This window comes from Chlorocebus sabaeus, chromosome 9 (assembly GCF_047675955.1).
Source record: "Chlorocebus sabaeus isolate Y175 chromosome 9, mChlSab1.0.hap1, whole genome shotgun sequence".
NCBI lineage: Eukaryota > Metazoa > Chordata > Mammalia > Primates > Cercopithecidae > Chlorocebus > Chlorocebus sabaeus.
In genome coordinates, this window is record NC_132912.1 from 71,606,830 (window position 1) to 71,621,122 (window position 14,293).

At 46.5% G+C, this 14,293-nt stretch overlaps 1 protein-coding gene across 4 annotated transcripts; it reads right to left on the bottom strand.

Moving 5' to 3' along the window:
* Positions 1 to 2,327: 2,327 nt before the first annotated feature.
* Positions 2,328 to 11,874, bottom strand: LOC103216790 (uncharacterized). Of its 4 annotated transcripts, none has more exons than XM_073019102.1 (8): positions 10,276 to 11,874; positions 7,119 to 7,205; positions 6,967 to 7,034; positions 6,741 to 6,910; positions 6,418 to 6,588; positions 5,954 to 6,043; positions 5,207 to 5,303; positions 2,328 to 3,763 (listed from the first exon to the last, which is right to left on the bottom strand). In XM_073019102.1, exon 1 carries the CDS (start codon positions 11,872 to 11,874, stop codon positions 11,215 to 11,217), a length of 660 nt encoding a protein of 219 aa, XP_072875203.1. In that variant the 3' UTR covers positions 2,328 to 3,763; positions 5,207 to 5,303; positions 5,954 to 6,043; positions 6,418 to 6,588; positions 6,741 to 6,910; positions 6,967 to 7,034; positions 7,119 to 7,205; positions 10,276 to 11,214. The 4 variants fall into 4 exon arrangements, with proteins under 4 accessions (XP_072875203.1, XP_072875202.1, XP_072875199.1 ...); XM_073019101.1 differs by having other exon boundaries at positions 10,034 to 11,874; XM_073019098.1 differs by having other exon boundaries at positions 7,119 to 11,874.
* Between the last annotated feature and the right edge of the window lie 2,419 nt (positions 11,875 to 14,293).

A 14,293-nucleotide genomic window follows, 5' to 3' on the forward strand; every position in this document is an offset into this window, starting at 1 on the left:
GATCTCCTGACTTCATGATCCGCCTGCCTCGGCCTCCCAAAGTGCTGGTATTACAGGTATGAGCCACCGCACCCGGCCTATGCCTTTTCAATACACCCAGTTTGGACCCCTAACTTGCTGGGCAGCCTTAGGCAAGTCAGTTCATTTGAGTCTGAGCTCTCTTCTGCACACACAAAAGCAGAATAATCCATCACTCCCCCTACTTCAAGTCTGTTCTGTTCTGTTCAGCTCAATCAAAACATGCAGGAGGTTCCCATCTCTGTGCCTGACACTTTGTTTTTAAGTGAAAATTTATCATACCATTTTCAAAGTTGGCAATATTTGGTCAAGATAACTTCCCTACTCAGAAATTCAAACATATTCCAAGCCCTAACTTTGGAATCTCCAGTCTCTGTTCTGGTGCCATACCACCTTTACCCAGCCTGAGAAACGAAGGATAGATGTTCTAAGACAGCACTTCCCAAGTCAACTGAGGTAGGGGTGAGTGGTCAGAATTTTGTTTAAAATGCAGATTCCAACTGACAATGTCAGGAGGTTAAGTCACTGCAAACAAGCTATGGAGCACAAGATTCCAAAGAACTATAATGCTTCTAGACTTTTTTTTTTTTTTTTGAGACAGAAATTTTGCTTGTCGCCCAGACTAGAGTACGACGACGTGATCTTGGCTCACTGCAACCTCTGCCTCCCAAGTTCAAGCGATTCTCCCCTGCCTCAGTAGCTGGGATTACAGGTGTGCACCACCACACCCAGCTAATTTTTGTATTTTTTAGTAGAGACAGGGTTTTACCACGTTGGCCAGGCTGGTCTCAAACTCCTGACCTCAGGTGATTCGCCCACCTCAGCCTCCCAAAGTGCTGAAATTACAGGCATGAACCACCGTGCCTGGCCTAGACTCACTTCTTAAAAGCCATACGGCTCTGGATTTAGTTTAACCTTACTCCGAGTTCCTAGTTCTAGTCCCTTCTCTGACAGGGCAAGCTTTATCCCTAAATGCACCACAGTTAACTAAAGGACCCAGAGAAGGAACCCTCAAGCCTTCTCAATACTGGGCTTCAATACCAAACTCTATTAACACAAGATCTCAAGGGCAGTAACCAGGCTTAGAACACAGCTCAACAACTCTCAACACTGCCTCCCCACTGAAAACTGCTGCTCTCTCTAGACCTGCTGAAGACAAAACCAACAATACACATTCTAGACCCTTCCCTCTGGTAGTGTCCAGTCCTAGTAGGGCAATCTGGTAGGGCAAGGAAGGTAGGATCTGCAAAGCCCTCCATGTCTCCTGCATGCACTGCTCCTGTGGGCAGATGGTTAGAAATGACCGATACTAAGCCACTCTGTCCACCCTACCTAGCCCTAACCCAACAACAAACTCAAGAAAAGCTTCAGTGTAGTCACAGGAAAGAGAAAGCTTATCTACTTTGCTTTAAAGGGCACAAGCCTATGTGACAGCCTAGCTCGGACACTACATTCTAATTTCATTATCAGGGACTTGAATCTAATGGGATGAAAGAGTAGCATTCAGTTCCCAAACTGCAGTGCCCCTAAGCATCTACTGAAGGAACTCTGGGACCACCCTTTTCAGGACTACTTTAAAGCAGCTTGAATACTTCTAGCATCACGTTGGAGCTCCAAACTACCAAAACGGGGATATATTTAGAGTTCATTTCAACTAGTCCTATTAGCTCTCAACCACCATCCATCATTTTACCTCAGGAGATTTACATGGAATTTTGCTTCCAAGTGGAATTTTTAGGAATGAGCCAAAAATACAAAATTCAAAACCTCAATATGAAAACCATCTGTGAAGGTTGGGCACAGTGGCTCAAGTCTAGAATCCCAGCACTTTGGGAGGCCGAGGTGGGCAGCTCACATGAGGTCAGGAGTTGGAGACCAGCCTGGCCAACATTGTGAAACCCAGTGTCTACTAAAAATACAAAAAAATTAGCCTGGAGTGATGGCGGGCGCCTGTAACCCCAGCTACTTGGGAGGCTGAGGCAGGAGAATGGCTTCAGCCTGAGGTGAAGATTACAGGTGAGCTGAGATCACACCACTGCAATCCAGCCTGAGACAAGAGTTGGATTCCTCCTCGGGAGGCAGGGAGGGAACCATCTGTGAACTCCTCCTCAGGAGCGGGAGGAAGGAACCATCTGTGAACTCCTCCTCAGGAGGGAGGGGAGGGAACCATCTGTGAGCTGGAGACATCTATACAACAGCCTCAACTGCCAAGCTGCTCTGCCACAGCCAGAGATGTGGCCCTGGGCCCCATGTGAGCACAGAACACCAAGACTCAGTTCACATGGCACTGAAGCACAGATGAGACACAGTGCAGTTTTTAAAAGGATTTATTTGACAAGTTTCACTTAGCGCAATATACCTAAAAAGAAATCACACTACAATGAAAGATTTACATCGAGGCCTCAGAATTTCATACAAACACCAAGACCAAAATCACCAAGACCAAAATCCTAAAGTATTGGTATTGCATCTCAAATTTTTCTTTTTTTTCTTTTTTTTTGAGACAGAGTCTCGCTCTGTGGCCCAGGCTGGAGTGCAGTGGCCGGATCTCAGCTCACTGCAAGCTCCGCCTCCTGGGTTCACGCCATTCTCCTGCCTCAGCCTCCCGAGTAGCTGGGACTACAGGCGCCCACCACCTCGCCCGGCTAGTTTTTTGTATTTTTTTTTTTACGTTTTTTTTAATTTTTTTTTTAGAGAGGGGGGGTCTCACCATATTGCCCAGGCTAGTCTTGAACTCCTGGGCTCAAGCCATCCACCAGCTTCAGTCTCCCAAAGTGCTGTAATTAAAGATGCGAGCCACCGCACCTAGTTTTTTGTATTTTTTGGTAGAGACGGGGTTTCACCGTGTTAGCCAGGATGGTCTTGATCTGCTGACCTCGTGATCCACCCGTTTCGACCTCCCAAAGTGCTGGGATTACAGGCTTGAGCCACTGCACTCGGCCCCCAAATTTTTCCCATTAACTTAAAAAAAAAAAAAAAAAGGCTTAAACTTATGTGCCTCACAGGTTACTAAATGAAACTAGAATTAATAAACATGCCAAAAATGTTTCACTTTTAATTGTAGACACAGCTCCTATATTGAGTTTTACAAAAAAATAAAAGCATGTCTTTCAACATGCATCCAGTGTTCAATGTAAGGTGACAAAGGGCAACATTTAACATAATCCAACTGCTTTTACCTAAATACGCTTACTGCTTAAGTATATCCTATAACTAACTTGAGTTTACTCAGCTTCACTGTTACATCGTAGATAGTACTATATTCAAAAATACTGGGCCTTAAGTCCTCATAACAATCCTGATTTCCACTTAGAGTAAGCGTAAATCACAAGCTTGTATTGCAGAAACTGTTAAACTGAAGTTTTTTTTTTCTTTAAAAAACCCCGTCTCTACTAAAAAATAGAAAAAAATTAGCCGGGCGCAGTGGTGGGCGCCTGTAGTCCCAGCTACTCGGGAGGCTGAGGTAGGAGAATGGCATGAACCCGGGAGGCGGAGCTTGCAGTGAGCCGAGATTGCGCCACTGCACTCCAGCCTGGGCGACAGAGCGAGACTCCGTCTCAAAAAAAAAAAAAAAAAATTAAAAAAAAAAAAAAGTTGACCAAGAGTCAGTGATCAGGATCGATCAATTACATTCCCCATCCCCCACGCACACTGGACATGCCAGACATCCCTCCCATTCCATTCACGTCCATAGATGCACGGCTTCCACTACTGTAGTAGCTGCTGTTCATTGCTCCTTGGTTACCTGCAAAGAGATCAATTTGACAAGTTAGGAGTAATGTCAGACTACCAGTCAAATAAAATATAGTATTCCAAGAAAAAGTTTAAAAAGTATACAAGTACAAATGGCTGCTGTCCAAGTGGTGAGACGCATGTTTGGGAAAGGGGAATCCCGACTCCAAACAAGCCTCAATTAACCCCTTTTCTCTGCAGTACCAACTTGCCAGACTCTTGTGCTACCATTTTAACGGATTCTTTAGGATCAACGTGAACAATTAAGTTTAAAGGAAAACTAGTATTTTTCAAAAATTGCAAAATTACTTCATATTTTTAAAGCTAAACAAGGCATCTTTTTAAAACATTTAACATAAACATTCACAATGTGTCCCTCAAATGGCATTTGGGAAAAGGAAACACAGGAGAACTCCTGTCTCTTGCTTTTCCTATTCATGGTGGGCAGGAAGTGTGACAACCAAGTTGGACTAAGGCAACTCACTGTGCCCAAATGGCAGCCTCCATGGAGTTAAGTCAGAGGCATTGACTGCTATAGAAAATATTATTACAACATATCAATATTTGCTATTGGGAATTTAAATTATATTTTTTGAGAAAATATTTACCTATGCAATGTTTGATTGAAAAATCACTTAAGTTTTCCTGTAAAACTTGGTCTGCAAAAGGATTTTGTGGGGTAAGATTATAATACCAAAATCACCATTCTTTAGACCAATTGAAAAAAAATAAATAAAGCCAATCCTAGGTTAACTGACTAATACATATGGTCCTGAACCCAACCACCATTCTACTATTTCAAATCCTCCCTCCATCTAAAATTGATTTAATGCTAACCAAAAGACAAAAAAGCAAACAATTTTATTTAACGTTTTAATAAATGAAGGCAGATATTTTCTGGCTCGACAGTACTCCACCAAAGTTGCAATGACTAGTTTTCTTCTTTTTTTTTTTTTTTTTTGAGATAGAGTCTCGCTCTGTCGCCCAGGCTGGAGTGCAGTGGCGTGATGTGATCTCTGCTCACTGCGAGCGCCGCCTCCTGGATTCACGCCACTCGCCTGCCTCAGCCTCCCCAGCAGCTGGGACTACAGGTGCCCACCACCACGCCTGGCTAATTTTTTTGTATTTTTAGTAGAGACGGGGTTTCACCATGTTAGCCAGGGTGGTCTCGATCTCCTGACCTCGTGATCCACCTGCCTCGGCCTCCCAAAGTGCTGGGATTACAGGCGTGAGCCACTATTCCCAGCCAGCTGCAATGACTAGTTTTTAATTCACAAAATACTTCCCCCTCCCAATGATTGTTTCCGAAAATTAAGCTAGTAAAAATAGTTACATTTGGATTGAAAGCATACATGTAATAACCCGATTTCACCAAAAAGGAGCCTGCATCTTCCCAACTAAAGAAATCTGCCTAAAACTTATTCTAAGTATATTAAAAAAACAAAAACAGGCTTACCGTATCCACTCATGCTGCTCTGGCCACCACACACATCCGCCTCCATAATCACCACTCAGCTGCTGGCTGGCTGGGCCATCATAACTGGACTGGTTTGCTGTTAAGAAAACATTAGAACCTTGTTCCTTATGTAATGTAGTACCTGGTGGTACCGGGCTTGTAATTCTCTATGATTTTCCAGTATTGATCTTATATTACTATAACCCCTCCGCCTCCTTCTGCCTACTGTCTATAACCAGGCTACCCTTCTATCCATCATTTCAGCCAGTCAAATATTGATAAACCAAAGTGCTAATGGTATACACTTCAGCAGGACTAAACTCCAAATGATTCCATAAGTAGAGGCATTTTGTGAAGATCTTATGAAACTGCTTGACTGGATTTAGTGGGGTTTCCTCCTTAATTTGATGTATCAAAGGCATGTCAGTACACCTAATTATGCCCGCATTTATCTTAATCCTGTTTTGCTATTTTAGATTTAACCTTTATACTCAGAAAATTTAAGTAGTTTCACTCTGTAGTCCCCTCCCCAAGAGTACTTAAATCTGATTTGAAATATCTATCCTAAGGAACTTCGTAACTCACAAGGATTTAAGAAAGACAAATACAAAATTCAAATATCAAGAAATTGCTCTCTTTGACTAAATTTGTTATGCTAAACTTATTAAATAAATAGATTAACTTAACTTATAATTGACTTATACATATATAAACATTTTGGTTTTTAAAGAAACTAACGATATTTACGCAAACCCATGTCTCCAATCATTTGGCTACCAAAAGCACCACCACTTGCTCCTGCTGTAGAATTCAAGAAGAGTTCTACATATCTGTGTTCTGAAATGAGAAAAAAAAAAGTTTGAAAATGTTTGTTGGTGAAACAAAACAGGATAAGCACTTTTATAAAGTTTTTAAACAAGCAGATCTGTGAACTTCAAATACTTTGGCAAAGAAAATTCTAGCTACTTCTCTTAGGTCATCTACTTTAACTCCAAAATCTAGCCTTTACATATTCATCTACATTGTCAATTAAGGATATATACTTCAAGATGTGCGCATCACAAATCCCTGTTATACTAATTTTTAAAATCCAAACCTGCTTCAACACACTGCCCCCCATCCCCCAAGAATTAATCTATTACTGGAGAGGAAACTTCTCAAATATCCTTATTTTTCTATTTCTCAATTGTAAATGTTAGTCACACAATCACCTGTTAAGAGCCCACAAATGCTCAATCACACTTCCGCATATTTGCTTTGTCTTTTGACACAGCTGCCACAGCATCTTCACGAGCTGCAAACTCAACATCTGCCTCACCAGTTACTCTGCCATCAGGACCAATTTCAATGTGTACTCTCTCAGGATTCAGCGGTGAAAAAAACTACAACACAAGGCATTTCCAAGAATTAAATCAACTTTCTAATGTTACAAAATAAAACTAAAATTTCTAACGCAGTGCTCACTTTATAGAATAAGGCTCAGACTTTTACTGCCATACTGAAATATTGACTTGTGAGTTCATCTTACACTTACATTATAAATGTCATTCTCAGGAGCTCTGTAAGGTAATCTATGCATGTCTCATTGTCAGTAGCTCTGTAACATAATCCACACATGTGTACAGTGTCCTGTTGTGCTCTGGAAAGTAGAGCCACCATCCCTGTATCTGTGATCAGACATTCCTGAAAAACAGTAATTGAGGTCTAGATGAACAACAGTGTAAGCATCCTTCAACAGAGAAATTCAATTCTTACCTTACCTCTTCCAAATCTAACCCAGATCCATAGCCATCATTATAGCCATTGTAATCGTCCAAGCCTCCATACCCTGAAAGACAAAGTACAATCAATCAAATAAAACACCAAGACAAAGGAACAGACTACTTGCCGAACCTTGCAAATCCTCACGTACCTCCACCATAAGCATCACACCTCATCCTCTCAAAGCCAGCTTCTGTCAGTGCTGTTATACCTTCTGCCCCATTTTGAATTTTGCAGTCTGGAAAGAAAACAACCGTTAATACATAATTTAAAACCTGAAACCACCTCTGGGTGACACAGAAGAAATGTCTATTCCATGTCCCCGCTACAAATTATGTAACTTGTGAAGCCTATTGTGGGGAAAAGAAAGAGAGATCAGACTATTACTGTGTCTATATAGAAAGAAGTAGACATAAGCGACTCCATTTTGTTCTGTATTTGAGATGCTGTTAACCTACACCCAACCCTGTCCTTGCAAGAGACATGTGCTGTGGTGACTCAAGGTTTAACGGATTTTGGGCTGTGCAGGATGTGCTTTGTTAAACAAGTGCCTGGGCCGGGCGCGGTGGCTCAAGCCGGTAATCCCAGCACTTTGGGAGGCCGAGACGGGCGGATCACGAGGTCAGGAGATCAAGACCATCCTGGCTAACACAGTGAAACCCGTCTCTACTAAAAAAATACAAAAAAATAGCCGGGCGAGGTGGCGGGCGCCTGTAGTCCCAGCTACTCGGGAGGCTGAGGCAGGAGAATGGCGCAAACCTGGGAGGCGGAGCTTGCAGTGAGTCGAGATCGTGCCACTGCACTCCAGCCTGGGCAACTGAGCGAGACTCTGTCTCAAAAAAAAAAAAAAAAAAAAAAGAAAGAAAAACAAGTGCCTGAAGGCAGCTTGCTGGTTAAAAGTCATCACCATTCTCTTAATCTCATGTACCCAGGGACACATACACGTGGAAGGTCGCAGGGACCTCTGCCTAGGAAAGCTAGGTATTGTCCAAGGTTTCTCCCTATATGATAGTCTGAACTATGGCCTCATGGGAAGGGAAAGACCTAATCGTTCCCCAGCCTGACACCCGTGAAGGGTCTGTGCTGAGGAGGACTAGTATAAGAGGAAAGAAAGCCTCTTGGCAGTTGAGATAGAGAAAAGCATCTGTCTCCTGCCAGTCCCTGGGCAATGGAACATCTTGGTGATTGTATGTTCTGTTTACTGAGAAAGGAGAAAACCACCTTAGGGCTGAAGGTGGGACGTGCTAGTGGCAATGCTGCTCTTTATGCACAACAAAGGTTTATGGAGATGTTTGAATATGCATATCAAGGCCCAGTATTTTCCCTTAAACGTATTCATGTCACAGTGATCTTTATTCATATGTCTTACTGTGACCTTCTCCCTACGATGATCCTATTATCCTGCCACTTCCCTTTTCATAAGATGGTAAAGATAATTATCAATACTGAGGGAACTCAGAGACCGATGCTGGCACGGGTCCTCTGTATACTGAGTGCCGGTCCCTTGGGCCCACTTTTTCCTTCTCTATACTTTGTCTCTGTGTCTTATTTCTTTTCTCAAGTCTCTCGTTCCACCTAACGAGAGAAACATCCACAGGTGTGGAGGGGCAGGCCACCCCTTCAGCCTATATATAATGACCACGATATTACCAACTCCTAGAACTCCCATTAAAAAAAAAAACCTCACTCCCAAGGTGATATGTTTCCAACCCATCAACGACATCCAATATTCAAAGCAGTTTCAGAATGAATTCTTCTCAAGTCCTTGCTACTCATGTCTACATCACACATCTTTTATCAATTTCTCTGAACATTATCAAGGCTGGACTTTATGACTTTACAGCAAACGTGCTTTGTTGCGAGTTGTTTTGCTCTGGCGCATTTGTCAGTTGTACCTTACCAGCAGCCACACCGCGGTTTCTCATTCAAATCCAAATTACAGGCCCAATACTCACCTCAAAGGGGATCAGCGTTACCAAGCTAAAATGCTCCAAGTTGCAGGGCTGAACCCAAACCCAGTGTTGCCCCCTGCAAGGTGGCTTCCAGTGTACTTGGTTCTTGTTTTACAGGTCGTTTTCCGTTACTGACACTAAATTCACATAGTTAAGTCAATACTACAAACGTCTTGCCAAAAGCTGTCAATTTCATCCAAATAGAATTTTATCAGTCTGACTTCTTTTTTCCAGTCTAATAATGGGAACAAGGACATTCTGATAGAAAATACTCAGGAAACCTATGTACTGCAAAAAATCTTCCCTGGGCTTTAGTGTCTTCAACTGTATAGTGAGCCAGGTTAAGAATTAAATGAGCAAACACTCTTCAATTACCAAATCTTGATTAGGAAAACTGAAATTAAGACGTGACATTTTAACTTTCCGAAGAATGCTCCTTTTCAAGGAAACATCAAAACTAGAAACAAGATGTTACATTTCAAGATACTGCAAAACATTACTATTATTTGTATAATTACTCGGCGGTTTTCTCAAGATTGAGGAGGAAATCCCACCTATGCCAATTTATCCTCTCGAAATAAGACACCGGGCCAGTCGCAGTGGCTCACCCCTGTAATCCCAGCATTTTGGGAAACCGAGGCGGGCGAATCACTCGAGGTCAGAAGTTCGAGACCAGCCTGGCCAACATGGTGAAACACCGTCTCTACCAAAACACAAAAATTAGCCGGGCGTGGTAGTCCGCGCCTCTAGTCCCAGCTACTCGGGACGCTGAGGGAGGAGAATCCCTTGAAACCAGGAGGCGGAGGTTGCAGTGAGCCAAGATCGCGCCACTGCACTCCAGCCTGGGTGACAGAGACTCCAACTCAGAAGAAAAAAAGACACCCATAAAAGAAAAGCTGGTGTTCAAAGGTAAGTAAAGACAAAATCTGCCAGACGTGATGCACTCTCAAAGGCCAGGAGGACGGGCGGGGCTTTCGAAACTTCCATTGCGTAACAGCGGCCGGCAGGGCGCGAGCAACACATCGGTGAATGCAGTCGCCCGCACCTCGCCAAAGGGCGCCCCGGCTGCCCGCCCGCCCCGGCCTCGAACTCCCGCGACCTAGTTCTAACTCACCAAACCTCTGGACTTCATCTGCCCAGCAAGACCAGGGCAAGCCCCAGACCTTCACCACGAATCCCCTTTCCACCTTCGGTGTCCAACATCATCGTCTCTTACGCAGTCCGGCGTGGAAACAAAATGCAAGGCGGGGAAGAGGACCAGACCTGAGAGGGCCAATTAAGCTGTCCTCCGCCTCCGAGGTGCCCCCGGGCCCGCACCGCCCCCGCACGGAGCAAAAACCGGGCGGATGCACCCACCCCGGCGACTCCAACACCCAACATCTTCTCGTCCGGCGACCGCACCCCCAAAGCTGTCCTGAGCAGCAGCTGTCGGCACCCCGGACGTCGGGGGCACGGCCGAGAGCCAACGTGGAGGAAAGGAAATTGCGGCGGCCGCTTCCGCTCCGCCTCCTCCGACTGCTCACACAGCAGAGGCGGCGCAGCCTGCAGGCTTCAGTGGCGGTGCGGAGATTCAGCGAACCACTCACGGCTCTGGATGGCAGCCCGCAGCTCGCCAAGGTCCCCGTGGCCCTCCCAGAGTTATGGGGACAAACAATCCTCGCAAAAACAGCACCCACGGGGGTCGCTGGATTGCAAACGAGAACCCTCTGCGACTCCGGCCAGCGGGCGCCTGCACAACCTAAGGCCTTTTGTGCGAGCTCTGCACACGCGCAGCCAGCTGCCCGCACCGCCCGGTTGCGCCACAAAGAGCTCTAGCTCAAGCGTAACTTCAAGAGCCACCCCCGCACCCAACCTCCAGCCGGCGGATTATTACACGCTTGGGTTTTGGGCTCAGCATCCGCACCCATAAACCCGCCCGGCTTTTTATTGCGCCTGCGCCTTCCCGCGACTATTGAATTTGGGAGTTTCCTTGAAACCGTTCTCAGGCCGGGCGCGGTGGCTCATACCTGAAATCCCAGCACTTTGGGAGGCCAAGGCGGGTGGATCACCTAAGGTCACGAGTTCGAGACCAGCCTGGCCAACCTGGTGAAACCTCGTCTCTACTAAAAATACAAAAGCTCGCTGGGCGTGGTGGCGGGCGCCTGTAATCCCAGCTACTCGGGAGGCTGACGCGGGAGAATCACTTGAACACAGGAGTAGGAGGTTGCAGTGAGCCAAGGTCACACCATTGCACTCCAGCCTGGGCGACAGAGCAAGATTCCGTCTCAAAAAAAGAAAAGAAACCGTTCTTTAGCCTTACCCGCCAGCGTGGGGGAGGGGAATGGCGGCCGCCTGTTCCCTATGGGACTGCATAGGAGTCCCGAGCTCTGGGTAGTAATGAGGTGGTCGTCTTTCTATCCCTTGCCCCCAGGCTCTTACCGGTTTGCCCGTGGCCCACCTGAAAGGTGAGGCACAGCCTTCAGGCGTTCCCACTCGCCGCGGGCCTGTCTCCCCTTTATCACCAAACCGGCCAAAGCTGATCAGTCGCAGATTGTCTAGCGTCCTGGGAGCTGCGGGGCTGCGGACGTCCCGCGCCAGAAGCCACCCGGATGGTGCCTGGGGCACATCCCAGCCATGTGTGCCTCCACTCCGCTTACCTGCCGTCGTCGGGCCTAGGGCTCCAGTCGGCGCGAGGTTCCCGTGCCTGTGGCTCGCGCCCGTACCCCGCTTTTGACTAACGTACTCGCACCCTGTGTACTCCTTGACCCGCCTCACGGTCGGCGGGTCTTGAATGCCCTGGGGCCCCAGCACCAGGAGGACTCGCGAGCGCGGGCTTCTCCGTGGGTGCGCACCGGCCTCTGTGCTCGGTAGGTTACCGATGAATCCTCCCAGGGCAAAACTGGTAATAGTGCGTCCATTCCCTAGGCGTAGACGCTGCATTCGAGGAGGCCCCCGGGTCACCCCATGTGCACACATGCTGCAAGATGAATAATGTTCGTGGTTTCTAGCAGCACTGCCCAAAACCGAAGATGCCGTAGCCTCCCAGGTCTCCCCATGTCTGATCTGGCTGCCCTCTTCACCCCAGCTCTAGCGGACGCAGACAATAAACAAATTAACGATAAGGTAGTGTTGGACCCTGCCGCAGTGCTACCTTAGCTAGTGCAGGCCTGAGTGCCACCCTGGGAAGATGCAGACAAAGCATGTTTCCAACCCCAGTGCCACGGAGTCCCAATCCAGTTTTGACAGGTTTGAGAAAAGTAGAGAGGACATCAAAGAGAGACAGGAGCCCAGAGCTAAGCAGGGCCTGATCTTCAAAGGCCACTTAGGCCTTGGCAAGTGATCAGCAGAGGAGTAATAAGCCCTGTGTAAAGGAAAACTCTTGCTGGATGTGAGGGGGATGCAGATGGAGCAGGCAGTGTGAATGACGGTACATGCCATGCCCTCTACTACAAACAGAACTAGAAGCACACATCTGTGGTACTATTTCAGAAGGCACTTTGGCTGAGGTAATCAACAAGAGAGACTCCGGTCAGGTGCGGTGGCTCACACCTGTAATACCAGCACTTCAGGAGGCCGAGGCAGGCAGATCACTTGAGGTCAGGAGTTTAAGACCAGCCTGGCCAACATGGTGAAATCCCGTCTCTACTAAAGATACAAAAATTAGCTGGGCATGGTGGCACACGCCTGTAATCCCAGCTACTCTGGAGACTGAGGCAGAAGAATTGCCTGAACCCAGGAGGCAGAGGAGGCAGTGAGCTGAGATAACACCGCTGCCCTCCAGCCTGGGCAACAGAGAAAGACTCCCTCTCAAAAAAAAAAAAATTAGCCAGGCATGGTGACGCATGCCTGTAATCCCAACCACTTGGCGAGACTGAGGCAGGAGAATCGCTTAAACCCAGGAGGCAGCGGTTGCAGTGAGCTGAGATCACACCATCGCACTCTAGCCTGGGCAACAAAAGCGAAACTCTGTCTCAAAAAAAAAAGAAAAAAGAATAGTAGTGAGGCAGAATAAATTTCATACATGTGTAGCCAATTCTCTTTTATATAAACTGTTCAACTGATCTTAAAAGAAGGTTTTTAATTTTTATTTATTTATTTATTTTTGAGACACAGCCTCACTGTCACCCAGGCTGGAGTGCAGTGGTGCAAACATGGCTTACCGCAGCCTCTACCTCCTGGGCTCAAACAATCCTCCTACCTAAACCTCCTGAGTAGGTAGGACCACAGGCATGTGCCACCTTGCTCAGATAATTTTTTTTTTTTTTAGCACTAGGGTCTCATTTTGTTGCCCAGGCTGGTCTTGACTTCCTGGGTTCAAGGAATCATCCCACCTCAATCTCCCAGAGAAAGTGCTGGGATTACAGGTGTGAGCCACCATGTCTGGCAATGAAAGAAAAGTTTTTTTGTTTGGTTTTATTTTTGAGACAGTCTCACTCCGTCACCCAGGCTGGAGTACAGTGGTGCAATCTTGGCTCACTGCAACCTCTGCCTCCAAGGTTCAAGCAATTCTCGTGCCTCAGCCTCCCAAGTAGAGGGATTACAGGTATGCACCACCACACCTGGCTACTTTTTAAAAATTTTTAGTTGAAATGGGGTTTTGCCATGTTGGCCAGGCTGGTCTGGAACTCCTCACCTCAAGTGACCTGCCTGCCTCGGCCTCCCAAAGTACTGAGATTACAGGCGTGAGCCACCACACTCAACCAAAGGTTTTTTTTTAAGTAAAAAGTTCATCATCAGCCCGGGCGTGGTGGCTCACACCTGTAATTCCAGTACTTTGGGAGGCCGAGGCAGGTGGATCACGAGGTCAGGAGTTCAAGACGAGCCTGACCAACATGGTGAAACCCCGTCTCTACTAAAAATACAAAAATTAGCTGGGCGTGGTGTCACGTGCCTGTAATCCCAGCTACTCAGGAGGCTCAGGCAGGAGAATCGCTCGAACCTGGGAGGTGGAAGTTGCAGTGAGCAGAGTTTGCGTTACTGTACTCCAGCCTGGGCAACAGAGCAAGACTCCGTCTAAAAAAAAAAGCAAAAAGAGTTCATCATCTTGCCTCAGTGGTCTTTATGTCTTGGTATACTTCTTTTTTTTTTTTTTTTTTTTTTTTTTGAGATGGAGTCTTGCTCTGTCGCCCAAGCTGGAGTGCAGTGGCTCGATCTCCACTCACTGCAAGCTCTACCTCCTGGGTTCACACCATTCTCCTGCCTCAGCCTCCCAAGTAACTGGGACTACAGGCACCTGCCACCATGCCTGGCTAATTTTTTGTGTTTTTTTAGTAGAGATGAGGTTTGCCCGTTTGCCACGATGATCTGGATCTCCTGACCTCGTGATCCACCTGCCTCAGCCTCCCAAAGTGCTGGGATTACAGGCGTGAGGCCCGGCCATGTCTTGGTATACTTC